The sequence below is a fragment of the Canis lupus genome, chromosome 16, assembly GCF_003254725.2.
Source record: "Canis lupus dingo isolate Sandy chromosome 16, ASM325472v2, whole genome shotgun sequence".
In the NCBI taxonomy this organism is placed as follows: domain Eukaryota; kingdom Metazoa; phylum Chordata; class Mammalia; order Carnivora; family Canidae; genus Canis; species Canis lupus.
This window is the reverse complement of record NC_064258.1, coordinates 59,693,282-59,708,517: the sequence shown is the minus strand read 5'-3', so window position 1 is coordinate 59,708,517 and position 15,236 is coordinate 59,693,282. Positions and strand designations below refer to the sequence as shown.

General features: G+C 47.6%; 1 protein-coding gene across 1 annotated transcript in view; it reads right to left on the bottom strand.

The window, feature by feature from the left end:
- Positions 1–1,242: 1,242 nt before the first annotated feature.
- CSMD1 (CUB and Sushi multiple domains 1) overlaps positions 1,243–15,236 on the bottom strand; it is a 1,869,137-nt gene continuing 1,855,143 nt past the window's right edge. Inside the window, exons 67-70 of the mRNA XM_049095299.1 lie at positions 13,969–14,081; positions 13,142–13,229; positions 6,651–6,783; positions 1,243–4,572 (exon numbers count right to left, since the gene is read on the bottom strand). Coding sequence (XP_048951256.1) covers positions 4,413–4,572; positions 6,651–6,783; positions 13,142–13,229; positions 13,969–14,081 — 494 coding nt within the window. The 3' untranslated portion in view covers positions 1,243–4,412. The remainder of the gene's footprint in view (positions 4,573–6,650; positions 6,784–13,141; positions 13,230–13,968; positions 14,082–15,236) is intronic.

Below are 15,236 nucleotides of genomic sequence, written 5' to 3'. Positions count from 1 at the left end.
GGGCTCGGGCCCTGGGGCCACAGGGGGTTGGGCTCAGGCTGTGGGGGTGTCGGGCTCAGGCCGTGGGGATCGGGCTCAGGCCGCAGGGGTCAGGCTTGGGCCGCAGGTGTCGGGCTCGGGCCGCGGGGTTGGACTCAGGTCCTGGGGTCTTGCGGGCTGCATCCCCCGGCCACACACGCCTCTTGGGCTCCGGGTCCAGGAGGAGAGCGGCCCTGGGGGCCACACCACCCCCCGCCGACGGCTCCACACGGAGGGGAGACCTGCGGGCTGCACAGGCCAGGAGTGCGGTGGCGGGATGCCGGGGGTGTCAGCGTGTGCGGCTCCGGGTGGCACAGCCCCCACCCACGGCGGTCCTACCGCAGTTCCCAGGAGCAGGGGCTGAGGGCGGGCTGCGGGGGTCCGGGTCGGTGCCCGGGCGGGGGCAGGGCAGGGGTTGGGGTGTGAGGCTCTCGGCCCCTCCTGCACAGCCGCACCACAGGGGGAGGGAAGTGGGGGCAGGGGCGGGAGGGGGAGGGGAGCAGGCGCAGAGAGGTGGGGAGAGACGGGGAGGGGAGGGGGTGCCTAGCAGGTGCCATCTGGGGCCACCGGCCCATCCACGGCTCCTGGGAGACCAGGGTCTAGGCGGGCAGGAAAACCTCATTCTGGAGGCTGCTGGGGGTTTTCCTTTTATTGTCAGTGGTCTCTGGCGTGTGGTCACTGGGCTCAGGACACCCAGGGATGGCCCATATCCCTGCGTCCCCGCGGCAGGTGGGCCCGAGCGGTCCAGGGACTCAGGACACCCAGGGATGGCCCGTGTCCCCGTGTCCCCACAGCCCCGCAGCCAGGTGGGCCCGAGCAGTCCAGGGGCCCTGCTGGGGACTCCTGGGCGCCTCCTTCGGGTGTGATAAGCAGGCGGCCCCCTGGGCAGCACGTTCCACGTCATCGCTCGGCAGCGTCAAGTCTGCAGGAGGAACTCACTCCCATTTTTCCCCCCGAACCATGACGACGCAGGCTCGCCCTTGGTTGGGGCGGGAGCAGCATCCCTCCCTGGTCTAGGAGAACCGTGAGGAGGTGGGAGATCCGCCGCCGGGCCGCTCGCCGGGCCACACGTGGGGGCTCACCTGTCGGGGGCCTGCGGTGCTCACGTGGGGGGGCAGGGAGCCCACACGGCTGTCCTGGGAGCCCTCCCCGACCCCCCAGCGCCCCCCTCCTGGCCACACCCTCGCGTGCATGTACCCGCGCGAATGAATTCACACCGGAAGATAGAAATCTAAAATTAAATATTTAATTAGAACTCTGATTTGCTTTAAAGATAGGTGGCATTGCACAGGCTATAGTACACTCTCTTTATAATTTTTTTTCTTTTTTGACAAAAAAAGATACTGTTGATTTTAACAGGCCACTTTAATATTAATACATGTGTGATAGGATCGGAACTGAGAATCAGCTAGAGATGGTACATTGTACATTATTGGGAAAGTTACAGTTCTGTATCGTAAAAACATTTATCTTTTTTTTTTTAACAATTTACCTACATTAATCAAAAAATTACAGCATATTTAATAATTTTACAAATTCTTCATAAAAAATATATCTCTGTACAAAAAGGTCGTTTGCACCTACTTCATGTCAGCAGCATGTGGCGAGATGGTAACACGGGGCGGGCGGAGATGCGGTGGGTTTCCTGATCGTGACACCAGCGTTCTTTCCCCCTGTTTGAGAATAGCTTTTTTTTTTTCTTTTTCTGTGTGTGTGTGTGTGTGTGTGTGGTTGTTTACAAAATATCTTACAGAAGAAAAAAATTATTGCAGCTAGCCTGAAGAAAGGCAAAAGATGTGTGAAACAAGCAGCAGTTTTAAACAGCTCTGAAGCACATGACGGTGTTAGCTGGGGTCCTTCCCGCGCCCGGCTCCGGGGGTTCCAGGAGGCTGTCGCCGCCCACGGGGCCCTCAACACCCGGCGGGAGACCTGAATGCTCCCGCACACACCCGGGGACGAGGCTACGCAGCCTCCCCGCAGGAGGATTTCACGGAGTGGGGTGGGCTGTTTTTGTTTGTGTTTTTCTTTTTTCTTTCTCGTTTTTGTTTGTTTGTTGAGAACATGCTCCAAACTGGCACCCAAAGGCCGGGTTGACTCTGCACACAAAGGAAAATAACGTCTAACGTGATATGTGGTTTCTGTGCGTGTGTGTGTGTCCTGTCGGTCCAGGAGTTGGTGACGTCGTTGACCGGCAAGCGGGTCAGGGACGGGGGAAGAGCGACATTGGTCCAGACTCCAAAGTCAGCGTTTTGCACCTAGTTTGAATGACTCAAACTCAGATATGTACAAGGTATTTATATATATGCACGTATGTATAGATATATACACCTGGCTAGGGCGTCCCCCGCCCCGGCTCCCCCCTGCACTCGCCGCCCCCCAGCCCCCGCGTGGTTCTGGCTCCCGCTGACCTCCTCCGGCCCCAGGACAGCTCGGGCGACGCCCCGGGTCACGCAGCACATCTCCGGGCGCGGTAGCGGGCGGGCCGGCCGGCGGAAAGGGGGCACGGAGCTCTGCATGGTGCTCAGGAACGGGGAGCGGGATTCCGAAGGCCGAGAAGCCCCCAGAAGAGGTCGGCCAGGCCCTCCTAACGGCGCTCGCCCCTCGGAACGACGGACAGAACAGTGGGAACCAAAGACACGAAGTCCGCGAAAGCGCTCACACCGACACACACGACTTGGACGGATGAGCTCTTATCCTGACAGGTGTTTGCGAGTTTTTTGTTTTCTTTCTTTCATTTTTCACGTTTGAAGTCCTGCCTTGAGACGCTCGACAGAGAAACCAACGCGTCCGCCTCCACGCCAGGTGTGGCCGTGTCCGCCGGGCGCTGTGGACCCTGGCCTGGGAACGAACCCAAGACCCCGATGGGAGAATAAGCATCATCTGTTCAAAACGTCTCCGACCAAACCGGTATCGGTGAAGACAAACAGGATCTTCGCCTGGATCTGGTTACGTCCGTCGTCTCCCTGCCACGTCCTGGCCTTCACGCTTTGACCCTACCCACCCCGGGAGGGGAGGTCACACCTACCGTCTTCAGACCATAACTCGGAACGTACAGAGAATACATTTTAAAGGTGGAAAAAAAAATCAGCCAAATCGTCTCTGCTTCTGGACTTCGCAGGAAACTGAAGCCACAGCAAAGTACGAAACGTGTCCTCAGGCAGGGAGCGTGTGCGTCACCGCCCCTTGCCTCCAGGGGAACACGCGGCATCTGGATCCTGGCCCGGCCCCACCGAGGTCAAGGCGCCACCTGGCAACCGTCTTTCCAGCGTGGTCCGCGGGTGGCGGCGCCCGGGGGGCCAACCACGGCGCACGGGAAGACGGCGGTGGGCTGACCCCACACGTCCTCAAGCTATCGGAAATAAATTAACTATTGACATTTTGTACATGGCAGAGAGACACGCTGCGACCCGCCCCCGCCATCCCGCGTGGCCGCGGTGGCGCTCCGGGCGATCCCGAGCGGGGGACCGTGTGTGCGGGAAGAAACATAAAAAGGCCTCTTTTTTTTTTTCCTTTTTCGACATCTTCGATGAATTCGACACACACATGTAGCTAAAGGAAGCAGTAATAAAAGAAATGTCTTCAACACCGCATTTCCCTCTTACACCTGTGCCACGTCGGCGACACTTCCTCTCTCTAACGCCAACTGAACGGATGGTGGATGTTTCGCTTGACCGCGTGGGAAGATGCTTATATACAATGGAGCGTGTGTATAAACCCTGTGTAAATAGTTTATTTTTTTTTATCAGAATCTTACTCAGTCATTCATAACACACTAGTGCAAAAAATTGTGCATCAAAAATTCTGCAATAGGACAGCTGACCGGGGGAATTTGCGGACGGCCCTAGGAATGGACACTGAGCGGACCGGTGAGTCCTCAAAGCTTGTCAGGTCTCAGGAAGGACAGAGTGAAGCGTTTGCAGGTGTGTGCGTCTACCAGAAAGGTGTCTTCTTCTTCTTCGAGAGAGAGCTTTTTTGTTGTTGTTGTTGTTGTTTTTCAGAGTGTTCCTATTCATGGGGGTTAAAACAAGAACAAAAACCAGAAAACAACCGAACGGCGTGTTGTGGTGTTGTGGTGCTACCATTTTGTCACCGCACCCGAAGGATGTATCCACGTGCCCAGGAGATTGCATTGAAGGGCATCCCAGCCACACAGAAATAGGAAAGTCCGAGGCGTCGAGCCCGCAGCGGCGGCCTGACTCGCAGCCTTCCCTGCGCGCGCCGTGGTTCCCGGCCGCCGGGTGGCGGGGCTCGTGCCGTCCCGTCCTCGCCAGGCTGCGGCCCGCGACCGGTCACCGCGCAAAGCCAGGAGTGCAGGGGGGGTCTGTGGCACCAAAGGAGTTACTGCTTGTCCGTCGGAGGTATGGCTATGAGTCAGTCCTAAGGGGCACTGAGGGCTATACCACTGTGCACACTGTGTTCAGAGTTGTGTCAAACCGCACAGCCTTGGCCTCTGTGGGCTTTAAGTTTGTGTCATACATGGGGTTTTCAAAGGAAGCTTGTCCGTTGCTGTTTTCGTGTCCCGCGTAGCCATTGTACTGAACTTTTGGTCTCGTTCTAAAGGGCAAAGAAGGGACAGACCGTTAGCACCCGGGGTTCGAGAACAGAGGCTCAGGGACTGAGGCCGCAGGTCGGCGGTGGCAGGGCCCGCGCACGTCCTCGCCCCCCACACCTGCTGCCTCCCCCTGATCTGCTCCTTCCCAAACCAAGGAACTGTCTGATTCCTGCGAATACTCTTGGCCACCGGGGAGGGCCCGCCGTGCCGGGGTCCCTGGGATTTGGGGATAGACACCTGCCCGTCACCTCACATGACCGTGGGGAAGTCATTCCGGAAAGCGGGACGGCTTCGTCAGCACGTCGCCCCTTCAGGACTGCTTGGGGGGAGGGAAACAGAAACACAGACTCTATCCACCACCCTCGTGACCGTCGCTATCTGCCGGCGGTGCTTGAGGACGTAACGTGGCCGGGGACCAGGTTCGCAGGAGACACCGCACTGCATCAAACTATCGGTTACATTGACTATGTAAAAGGAAACCCCTGAGTATGACCTATGATTAGAGAACTGAAGGGTATTTATTTATTTATTTATTTATTCATTCTTCTTTCTTTCTTTATGTATTTATATTTTTTATTTATTTATTTATTTATTTATTTATTTATTTATTTATTTGAATGGAATGATTTTTATTTCCATTTTTAAAGATTTTATTTATTTATTCATGAGAGACACACAGAGAGAGAGAGAGAGAGGCAGAGACACAGGCAGAGGGAGAAGCAGGCTCCTGCCCAAATTGAAGAATTTTTAAATGTAAAAGACATAAATCTATCTAGTCTCTGCCCCTCCCCAACCCTTTTCCAGAAGAAATTACATAAGAGAAATACGCCAGGTGATCAAAATAGAACTTTAAAGACCCACACCAGCGAAAACATCCCTGGATATTGGATGTGATGATCCTTCCGTAATTTCCTAGTAGATATCTATCTATCTATCTATCTATCTATCTATATATATATATATATATATATTTAAACATTTTATTTTTAACTATTCATAGAGACACACAGAGAGAGAGAGGAGCAGAGACCCAGGCAGAGGGAGAAGCAGGCTCCATGCAGGGAGCCTGACATGGGACTTGATCCCGGGTCTCCAGGATCACACCCTGGGCTGAACGCAGGTGCTTAACCGCTAAGCCACCCGGGCATCCCCCCAAATAGTATTTTAGAACAGTTTAGCATAGTGTCACATTCTTCCAGGAAATACATCATCCAGAAAAAGATGAAATATATAAGGACTTAAAATTCCTCCACAGCTTAGTTTCGCTTTTTTTGGGGGGGGGAGTGTGTGGAGGGAGGAGCATCCACAAAACTCCAAGGAAAGGATCTATTTCATTGAGTTGGTTTTGTCAAGTGTTGACATTTTTCAGCTAGTGAGGGTATGGAAATTAAGAGATAGAACACGTTTTCAAGGGATGGAACACGTAATATCTCTTAGTACGTAGTAAGAGCTCAGTTTGTATCTGGCGAAGAAAGGAATAAATCAACAGTTTAAAAATCACAGATTTGTGGAGTTGAAAGTGTTCATAAAGAGCATTTTGGGGCAGCCCGGGTGGCTCAGTGGTTAAGCGCTGCCTTCAGCCCAGGGCGTGACCCCGGGGGGCCTGGGATCGAGTCCCACGTCGGGCTCCCTGCATGGAGCCTGCTTCTCCCTCTGCCTGGGTCTCTCTCTCTCTCTCTCTCTCTCTGTCTCTCATGAATAAATAAATAAAATCTAAAAAAAAAAGCATTCTGTTCAATCTTCTGCTGGAAGGTGGAAATAGCACCCTAATATCCCTGACTGTGGACCTTGAAGTAGAAAACCGGTCCTTTATTGCATCTTTCGATCAACTATGAACTATAGCATGTTATTTCTTAATCCATTTATTTATTCTCCTAAAGTTCACTCCTCAAACTCGGCCTGCTGAAAACGTATGGCAAACGGCAGAGCAAAACCTTGCCCCACGAGCATCCTTAATGTCTGAGAGAATGCTGCAGAGCCGTGCAACACACATATGCACGTGACAGGGAGCAGACGCATGTTCACCAGACCAGCGCTTTACAAGCACAGCGTTTTCGTACCGTTGGCGTTTTCACAGTACCTGTGTTTGTAGAGGTAAAATGCAAACCCTGACAAAATTAGAGCAAAGAATGGAACCAGAATGGCAGCCGCGACGGAGCCACTACTAGTGCCGTGGTAATGATTTGAAGAGTCTTGATCAGATTTTAAGGGATCTGGAAAATAAAAGGAATAATTAATTTGCGGTACCGTACTCATACTCCAACAAACGTAAATTTACGGTAAATTGTATAAATGGGTCCAAACTCTACAGGAAGCGATGCCACAGCCAGACTGGTAACTTTTTTTGGAAGGTCTTAAAATCTATGTTGATGATCAACTAACAGAAACTAGGTCTCTCCATACATGGCATTTCGTTCTCCACATGGGAATATGTGGGTGTAATCTCTCTCATCTTATGCAAAATTCGTTGCAGTTGAAGAATACGCAAAAGAAGAACGTGGTTCAATGTCATAAGGTAAGTTTATAAGGACACAAAATAGTGATAAAACATATTTCCATCCATTAGAAGGGAAGGCAGATGTAAAAGCCTCAAACATCACAAAGGTGACATAGTCGTGAATTTATGATCCATATCGACAGAATGGCAGATAGATGTGTGGCCTTGCGAGGGATGCAGACACTGAAAATTCAAATCAGCAAACATCTATTAAGGAATTATTGCCAAATAAGGAGGTTTGTTCTTAGGAGTTTACTGATAGAATGAATTTTGAAATGTATTTGCCTGAATTGGATGAGCCCACTCAGTGTGCGTGTGCAGTGGATTCCGAGTAGGGTCGTCTGAACCTGTCAGAATTGCTGCAAAGAAGCCGACCTGGTTTTAGAAGTATATTTCCAGCATTTATGGAATGTCAAATAAAAGAGAAGTTTTATTTCACTTTTTTCCACAAACCACAAATGTAAATGAGCAATCAAATATTAAATGTATTTAAATAGCTTTAAAAATATATCATTTTCACATTTAAGGCGTCATAATGATGTGATGTGTCTCATCAGATTGTCTCAGCAGATTCAGGATTTTGCAACTCCTTACCATTGTAAGGTCTAATATTTTATAACATATTTCTAATGTATTTCATAATTGGTCTTGGCTCTTTGTAACTTAACCCTATTTCTTTAGAGCCTTTCTTATCAGCATGTATCAATCGGATTGCATGTTTCATTCTCAGATGCCTTCACCACCCTCCACGGAAAGGGAAGATGTCAGACACTTGTCTCTAAACGTCGCATCCCGTTGGAAGCCCCCACCCTGGGCACTGAATCGGAGTGGCTGACGCAGAACACCCCGAAATGGTGGGAGCCCAGCCTGTGGCTGCAGCAGAGGAACAGCCTGAGGACGGGCCGAGTGCCCGGTGGTGCATCCAGCGGTGACCCCACCTGCACTGGGAGCTGAGTCATAGCACTCAGGGGGGCACCAGCTCCTCTGATATGAGGTGACGTTTAAATATCAGGACACCTCCGCTGCCTGGCCCACAGAACGATGCCCAGCACACAGCACAAACAGCGCAAGTTCGCCGGGCCCCATGTTGATAGAACAGAAGCTCCGTTATGCCGGGGAGCTGGCTGGCCAGCTCTCCTCCTGAATCCCCGGTGCCTGCAAGAGAACCTAGAACACAGTGGTTGCTCACGGTGTGCGTGGAAGTGAAACGGGGTGCAGTACCTCAGCACCCACCAGCCTCCGTCGAGTTACCCCGCCTCATTCTCTAGGTTGCTGTAGTTCTGTGAGTCTCTCTTTGCCTCATTCTAATAAATTTGGGTTCTGCTTAAATTAACCAAAGTTACTGTTTGTCACCTGCAGACAAGACTATCTACTTTCCACCATAATAGGTATCAGGCTTCTTGCCAATAAAATCGTGGAAACCCGGCATGCCTCGGGAGGCTGGGCATCGTAATGCAGAGCGATGTAAGAGATCTGTGGGAACTATGGAGCGAAGCGTATTTTGAGGACATTATGCCTTCAGAAGCTCCTGGTTAATTGCAGCTATTTATTTACCTTTGCTTCAGTAATTTAAAGGGCGTGCAGTAGCGTGCGCATGATATTAATGAAAATGGCATAAAAAAGATATAAAGAATAGAAAGGACAATGGAAATAAAGTGTCACTCTTTGCCCTTAATGCTAGGCTTCCTCTTTATGGCTGTTTTTTCAATGCCCTTCCAGCCATGTACTATTGATATGTATGTTAGTTTCTCTTCTCATGCTTTTCTAAACAAAATGGGAATACTAAATACATTTATTTATTTTTTTTTGTATTTGGCTTTTTAAACTTAACCATATACGTTTGAAGTTCTTCATCAGCACACATGAATCAGGTTTATTTCGGAGGCGTATAGTATCGTACTAATTGGCTATGCCAGAATTTTTCCAGCCAATCTACCTTTGAAGAACATTTGGGCCATCTCCAGTATTGTCCTAATGCTGCGATGAAATCTTGTTCCTATGACCAGACATCAGCAGGAGTCTAAATACACAGGGTAAATCCTACCCCGTAGAATCACTGCCTAACAGAATTTCTAACTTCCACTGTTGCCCGATCTTACCTGATTGCCCTCCACAGTGATGCTTCACTTTCATTCCAACCACTGTTCCCTGAGGGCTAATACCAAAATGCTGGGCAACCGCATCACATCCAGCTGCCACCCTCTTCCCCTGGCCTTCCCTCTCCTCCCATCGGCCCCCCTTCTTCTTACTATTACTACTACTCCTGCTCTGACAAATCAAACGTGGAATGTCCTTAGTTTCTCATTTACATTTCTTTGCTTAAGAATGAAGGTGAGCATCTCTTCATATGTGGCAAGCTAACCCATTCAGTGTTTTTAAAGTTCATTATTGAAAGGAATTCATGTACCAGAGAATTCACCCACAGTATATGTAAGTCTACTGATGGACAAAGACGATGTGACGTATATATGTGTGTGGATCTGTATATGTGGGATGTGTATACACACACACAAGCCATGGAATAGGACTCATCCAAGGGAAAAAAGAAGCAGCAGCAGCTCTTGCCATTTGTGACAACGTGGGTGGACCCAGAAGGTGTTATGCTGAGTGAAATAAGTCAGAGACAGAAAGACAAATACCATACGAGTTCACTTGTGTGTGCGATCTAAAAACAAACCAAACAAAAACCAAATAGGCCTTATGCTGAGAACAAACTCATGGTTGTCAGAAGGGAGGTGGGTAAAGGGATGGTTGAAACAGATACAGGAGATTAAGAGGTACAAACTTTCAGTTATAAAATAAATAAGTCACAGGGATGAAAAGCACCACATGGAGAATATTGTGAAAAGTATCGTAATAATGTCGTATGGCGACTACACTTATCGTGGTGAGCACGGACTAATGAATAGGCTTGGAAACCCTGTGTTGTACCCCTGAAACCAACAGAACATTGCTTATCAATTATACCACAATAATAAATTAAACACAAATAAAAATAATAAAGCAAAAATAATAAATAAGAATAATGCATACATACAGCCCACAGTTCCTTTAGTATATTCACATGGCATTACAGTCATCGCTATGGTTTGATCATAGAACACTGCTGCCTCCCCTAAAGGAAACTCCGTCTCCCTTGGAGGTCATTGCTCACGGCCCAACCTCCAGCTCCAGCCAACCCCCGATCTGCTGTCTGTTTCTTTAGGTCTGCTTGTTCTGGGCAGTTCACAGAAATGAAATCATACAATATATGGGTTTTTTTTTTTTTTGCATATATGAATGGTTCCTATGAGGAGAGACTTCCTCATAAGGTCTTTCCAAGATAATATTCCATTGTATGGATATACCACATTTTGTTCATCTCTTCGTTAGTTGATGGGCATCCAGGTAGCTTCCACGTTTGGGCTTTTGGAATCATGCTTCTAGGAGCACCGTGCACATGTTTTCGTGTGAACATATGTTCTCACATCTGTTGTGTCGGCCAAACACGTAGAAATGGAATGGCTGCGCCTCAGGGTAACTTTATGTGTAGCTGCTTCCTCCAGCAGCGGGACCACTTCCACGGGCCTTCCACAAGTATGAGGGTTCCAATCTCTCCACACTTCGGCCACCGCTTGTCTGTGTGATCAGTGCTCACCCAGCGTTCGTGAGGTGGCGTCTCAGTGCGGTCTCATTTATGTTCCTCGAATGACTCATGACGTTGGGCATCTTTTCAGGTGCCTACTGGTCATTTGCGTATTTTTGAAGAGATGTCTAATCAAATCCTTTGCCAACTTTTAAGTTAGGTTATTGGCTTCTGTATTAATGAACCGTAGGAGCCCTTTATATATTCTGGGTACAAGTCCTTTATCAAATGCCTACTTTACACTGCTTTCCTTCCATTCTGTTTACATGTGTACGTGGGGTTGCGGATGGGGCAATTCAGGTTAAATGGGCAAAGCAGCCTATCACTAGGTTTCTAACAGACCAGCCTATCACTAGGTTTTGCATTAGAGTGGTCTTTCCACCCAACTTGGGTTAATATTCACTTAATGATCATCACTTTCCTCCAGTTTATCTACTGACTGGAGGAGACAATGAAGAAGTTGTTTATTTTTAATCCATAAAAATAGGGTTTAGCCAAATCCGAGATGAATGGTCGCTGGTGAAGCATATTGAAGCGTCAGCTTTTCTAATTAGTTGAATGGGAGGCTTGCTTGTGATTCAGATTATTTGTGAGGCAAACTGTTTTTCCTGACAATAAACTCGTCCTCATGTGAGAATAAAGATTACTTGTTAAAGCAAGCTGCTATTTTGTTAGATTAGAAAGAAATGGTGTAATGTGAGGAGATTTGCAAAAGCACAGTGACAGTGCAGGCTGGCTTCATGGGATGAGTAAGCCCAGACAGCCACAGGGTACCTTGTCCTGCTCACCGGGGCATCCTTCAGCGGAATTACTAGAGCGTGTGCTGAGGGAGGAAGGAGGACGATAACTGCAGGGTTTTTGGCTTAGAGCAAGAGAAAATTTTGCTCATCATTAGTGTTGGTCCAATGCATTTATCCTATTTTATTACCTCAAAATAACATAACCCAATTTAAAGGACCATCTCCACCATCGATGACATAATTTAAAGCTCTTTATTTAGAAGTACCGCACTTGGAAAGATGGAGTTAGAGTATTTTATGATTAATTATTCTTTTTGATCAAGTGTTTTTTAAAAAAAATATAATAATACACAAGTTGGGATACCTTTCCTTTGGGATCCCTCAGACTTTTATCTTGATAAAAGTCTTACGAAATGGGTAATCGGTGACAACCATCACAAAATATTACACTCTCGTGTCTCTGAAAGGCAGCTCTGGTATTAAAGCCTATATGGGCATAGTGGATTCTATAAAATTATTATGTTAATGGTATTCAACAAGTAAAGTATAATGTAGTCTATACTGTTCAGGAGAAATGTGGTGCTCATCTCATTACAAAAGGCATTTTCTCCTCCATGTCAGCAGTGACAATAGCCATGAGTTCCACGTGTGAAGAGCTTCAGCATGCACCAGGCAAACGCTTTACAGTGTCTCCTAATCTTATTTTTTTTCTCCTAATCTTAGTAACAATCCAGAACTGATGTACCTATGAGATGTCAGACGAAGAAAGAGGCCCAAGACGAATGTAACCCATCCTAGATTACAAACCTAGCTGGTAGATGAGGTAGGCTTCTACTCTAGTGACTTTTTTTTCCATGTATTTTATATCTCCGATTACTAAGATAAAAAGCAAGTCTTAGAGAAAGATAGGAAAGAGGACCTATCTGTCTGTCTATCCATGGTGAACTTTCTTCTCATATGGAAGTCACGAATGTCTCTGCACGTCAGTATACAGTCCTCACTTCTTTAATGAAATATACTGAATTAAATTGCTTCCTATTTAATGCAACACTTTGCATAAAATTATTTACTTAAGCAACTCTCTGATGATAGCTGTGTGAGATGCATGAAGAGTAATTTTCACACTTGTCTGGCTGAAATCTCCAAAGGCAAACGCACTGGGTGAAAGGTGTCATCAGATCATCCTTATTTGGCTGGACTCCCTCTAAAATGGAGCACCGTGGTACCCATGCCTACTGTTCCCCAGAATAATTGCTTTCTTTAAAGATCTGATGTTCTAATCATTAAGGATGGAAAAATCTTTGTTACCATAATGTGCTTTTTTTTTTTGGAGTTAAAGACTTTTTCATATGTTGTTGGCCACTCCTCATTCCTCTGATAATTTTCCTAGGGCAAAGTAGTTAGCTTAATTCTCCGAGTTTCATCTTTGCTTTATTTTACCCATATTTTTTAGTATCTCTTCCTGGAGTAAGGATATGAACTCCATATCTGGTATACATATTGCATTTTTCCAGCTCTGTATTGTCGGTTCTGCTATTCACAGCATTTAATTTTTATTCTGTTGTAAAATATGTTCGTCCCTCCCATTACTTCTGTTTATGTTCTTTCCAAAGTCAGGACCTTCCCATTACTTTTCAGTGCAATCATTTGAAGACCAAATTGATATTTGCTTAAAAAAAAACAAATAACAACAACATAAGAGCACTTACCTTGCCTTTCGAGCTTGAATTTTCCAAAGTCTTTTCCATGAATATCACCTTGAAGAGTAAATCCTCCTCTCTCGAGTCCTGATGACACCTGGTATGCATGAACAGAAAGAAAACAGTGCATAGCGAGGATTAATAATACTCTCTCTTCTATCATAATATAACTGTATTTCTCACGGCTAGATACCCCAGGTCAAATATTTTGTTTTGGGCCTTCCTTCCAGTGACACATTAGTGTTAAAAACTGGAAAAGACACCTGTGAATTTCAACTGACCTCTGCATTCCCAATATGTCATTTTCACCCCGAAACAGGTTGTAAAATTTACAACATATTCAAAGATTAACCATCCCTTGTAAAGGGGACCGATACACGAATTACTATATAACCTACATTACGTCAAACTCTCTTGTGACACAACCTCATGTGAGCCTGGAGACTCTTAGGCCCGATAATGAATGAGAACACAAAGGATGGTTAACTTGCAAAGAAGGATCTCGATGAGACATCTTAAATCTCTGACTCTGGGAATGACTTTTTTTAGAGCTTTCAGAGCGGTTACCCAATGGGCGTGTTCAGATGTCGGGTGGGAATGTGGTGTTGAGCACACAGAACAGGGATCTAAGTCCTGCTCTGTCCCAGCTGTAACCACTCGTCTATGTCTCATTTCAGAAACTAGGTTTCTTCCTTTTATAAAGCAAAGGGGTAAGAGGACTGCGCTGTTTGCGAAGCAGAGGGAACGATGGGTTTTCGAGGGGCCCCCTTCACCTCGCAGGGACTGCTGTGATCCGACCCCGTGCTGCGTGACAACCCTCCACGGCAAGTACTCACGTAACCAGCCAGTCCCCAGTTGTCGTTTTCAAACTTGCTCATGAAAATATCTGCGGGCCCTTTAATTTGAAAAGCTTTCAGAAGTAAGTGAGCCTCTTCTTTCTTGTAAACTCCTACGAAAAAAAACCCAAATAGTTATGCTTACATTGTGGGAACGCACAAAGGTTAATAACTCAGGCATTCGGCCCGTTTGCTCTGAAGTATGGTCCAGAGACGACAATATCAGGAATAATAGAAATTCTTGTTTTTACTCTTAAACTGTGGATTCCAGACTCCGGTTCTCTTGGAAAGCCCTTCTGTGTAAGCCCATGCCCGTCTCGAACAGGACCCTTCCTCTTCGTTAAATTCAACATCTTTATCCCACGGAAAGAATAAAGGGAATATACATTCAAGTATGTTAATGTCTTAAAATGTAGCATTTTCAATTCGTATTTTCTTCATCTGTGAGGACAAAAGACCGTGACCATGAGCCCAAATGGCACGATGTCTACAGGTGAATCACACGCTCTGAAGCAAGACACAGGGTGCGGGGGTCAGGGTGCAGGGGGCCCGGCGGAGCCAGCGCCACTGGCCTGGGATGTCACCTCCCCCGGCTGGGGGCAGTGGGGCAGCTTGAGCACGTGGCCACGGGGAGAGGCGATGAGGCAGGGCAGGCCGCCAGCCAGGAGCCCCGGGGACACGGCAAACACACGGCACCCCAGGGTGCTCTGTGCAGGCCACGCCGCCAGCAGAGAGGGCAGCTGTGACCCCCATGGACTCGGCCCGGGGCAGCGAGTCCCCCTGTCCCGGGACCATCTCCGCAGCCCGTGCGCACGGGGGCAGGGACCCAGGGGTCGGTCCCGGAGCTAGAAGGACCCCAGCCCTCACCCGGGCAGGGTCCGCTTCACCCTCAGCGGCTCGGTGTAGTCCTAGAGGTGATGCTGGACCTTGGTTAAGAGTGTGGACTCAAGATTCAGGTCCCGAGATTCTGATTCCTGAGTTCAAATTCTACCCCTACCATGTCCCCTAAGGAAGGCCACTTGATTTTCTTGTCTCTCTCTCTCTCTCTGTGTCTGTTGTCAGTAAAGAATGTGCTGGTGAGAATCCTCATATCATAGGACTGAGATAAGAATGAGACAGATGCTATCTGTAAGCACTTAAAATGGGGTCTGGCATATAAATCAGAGCTATTGTTATTTTATTAACAGTGGGATGAACAACAACAAAAGAATCTCCTGAGGAGCACATTAAGTTGAAGGAAAGGATACTAAAAGAATGAAGTTTGGAGA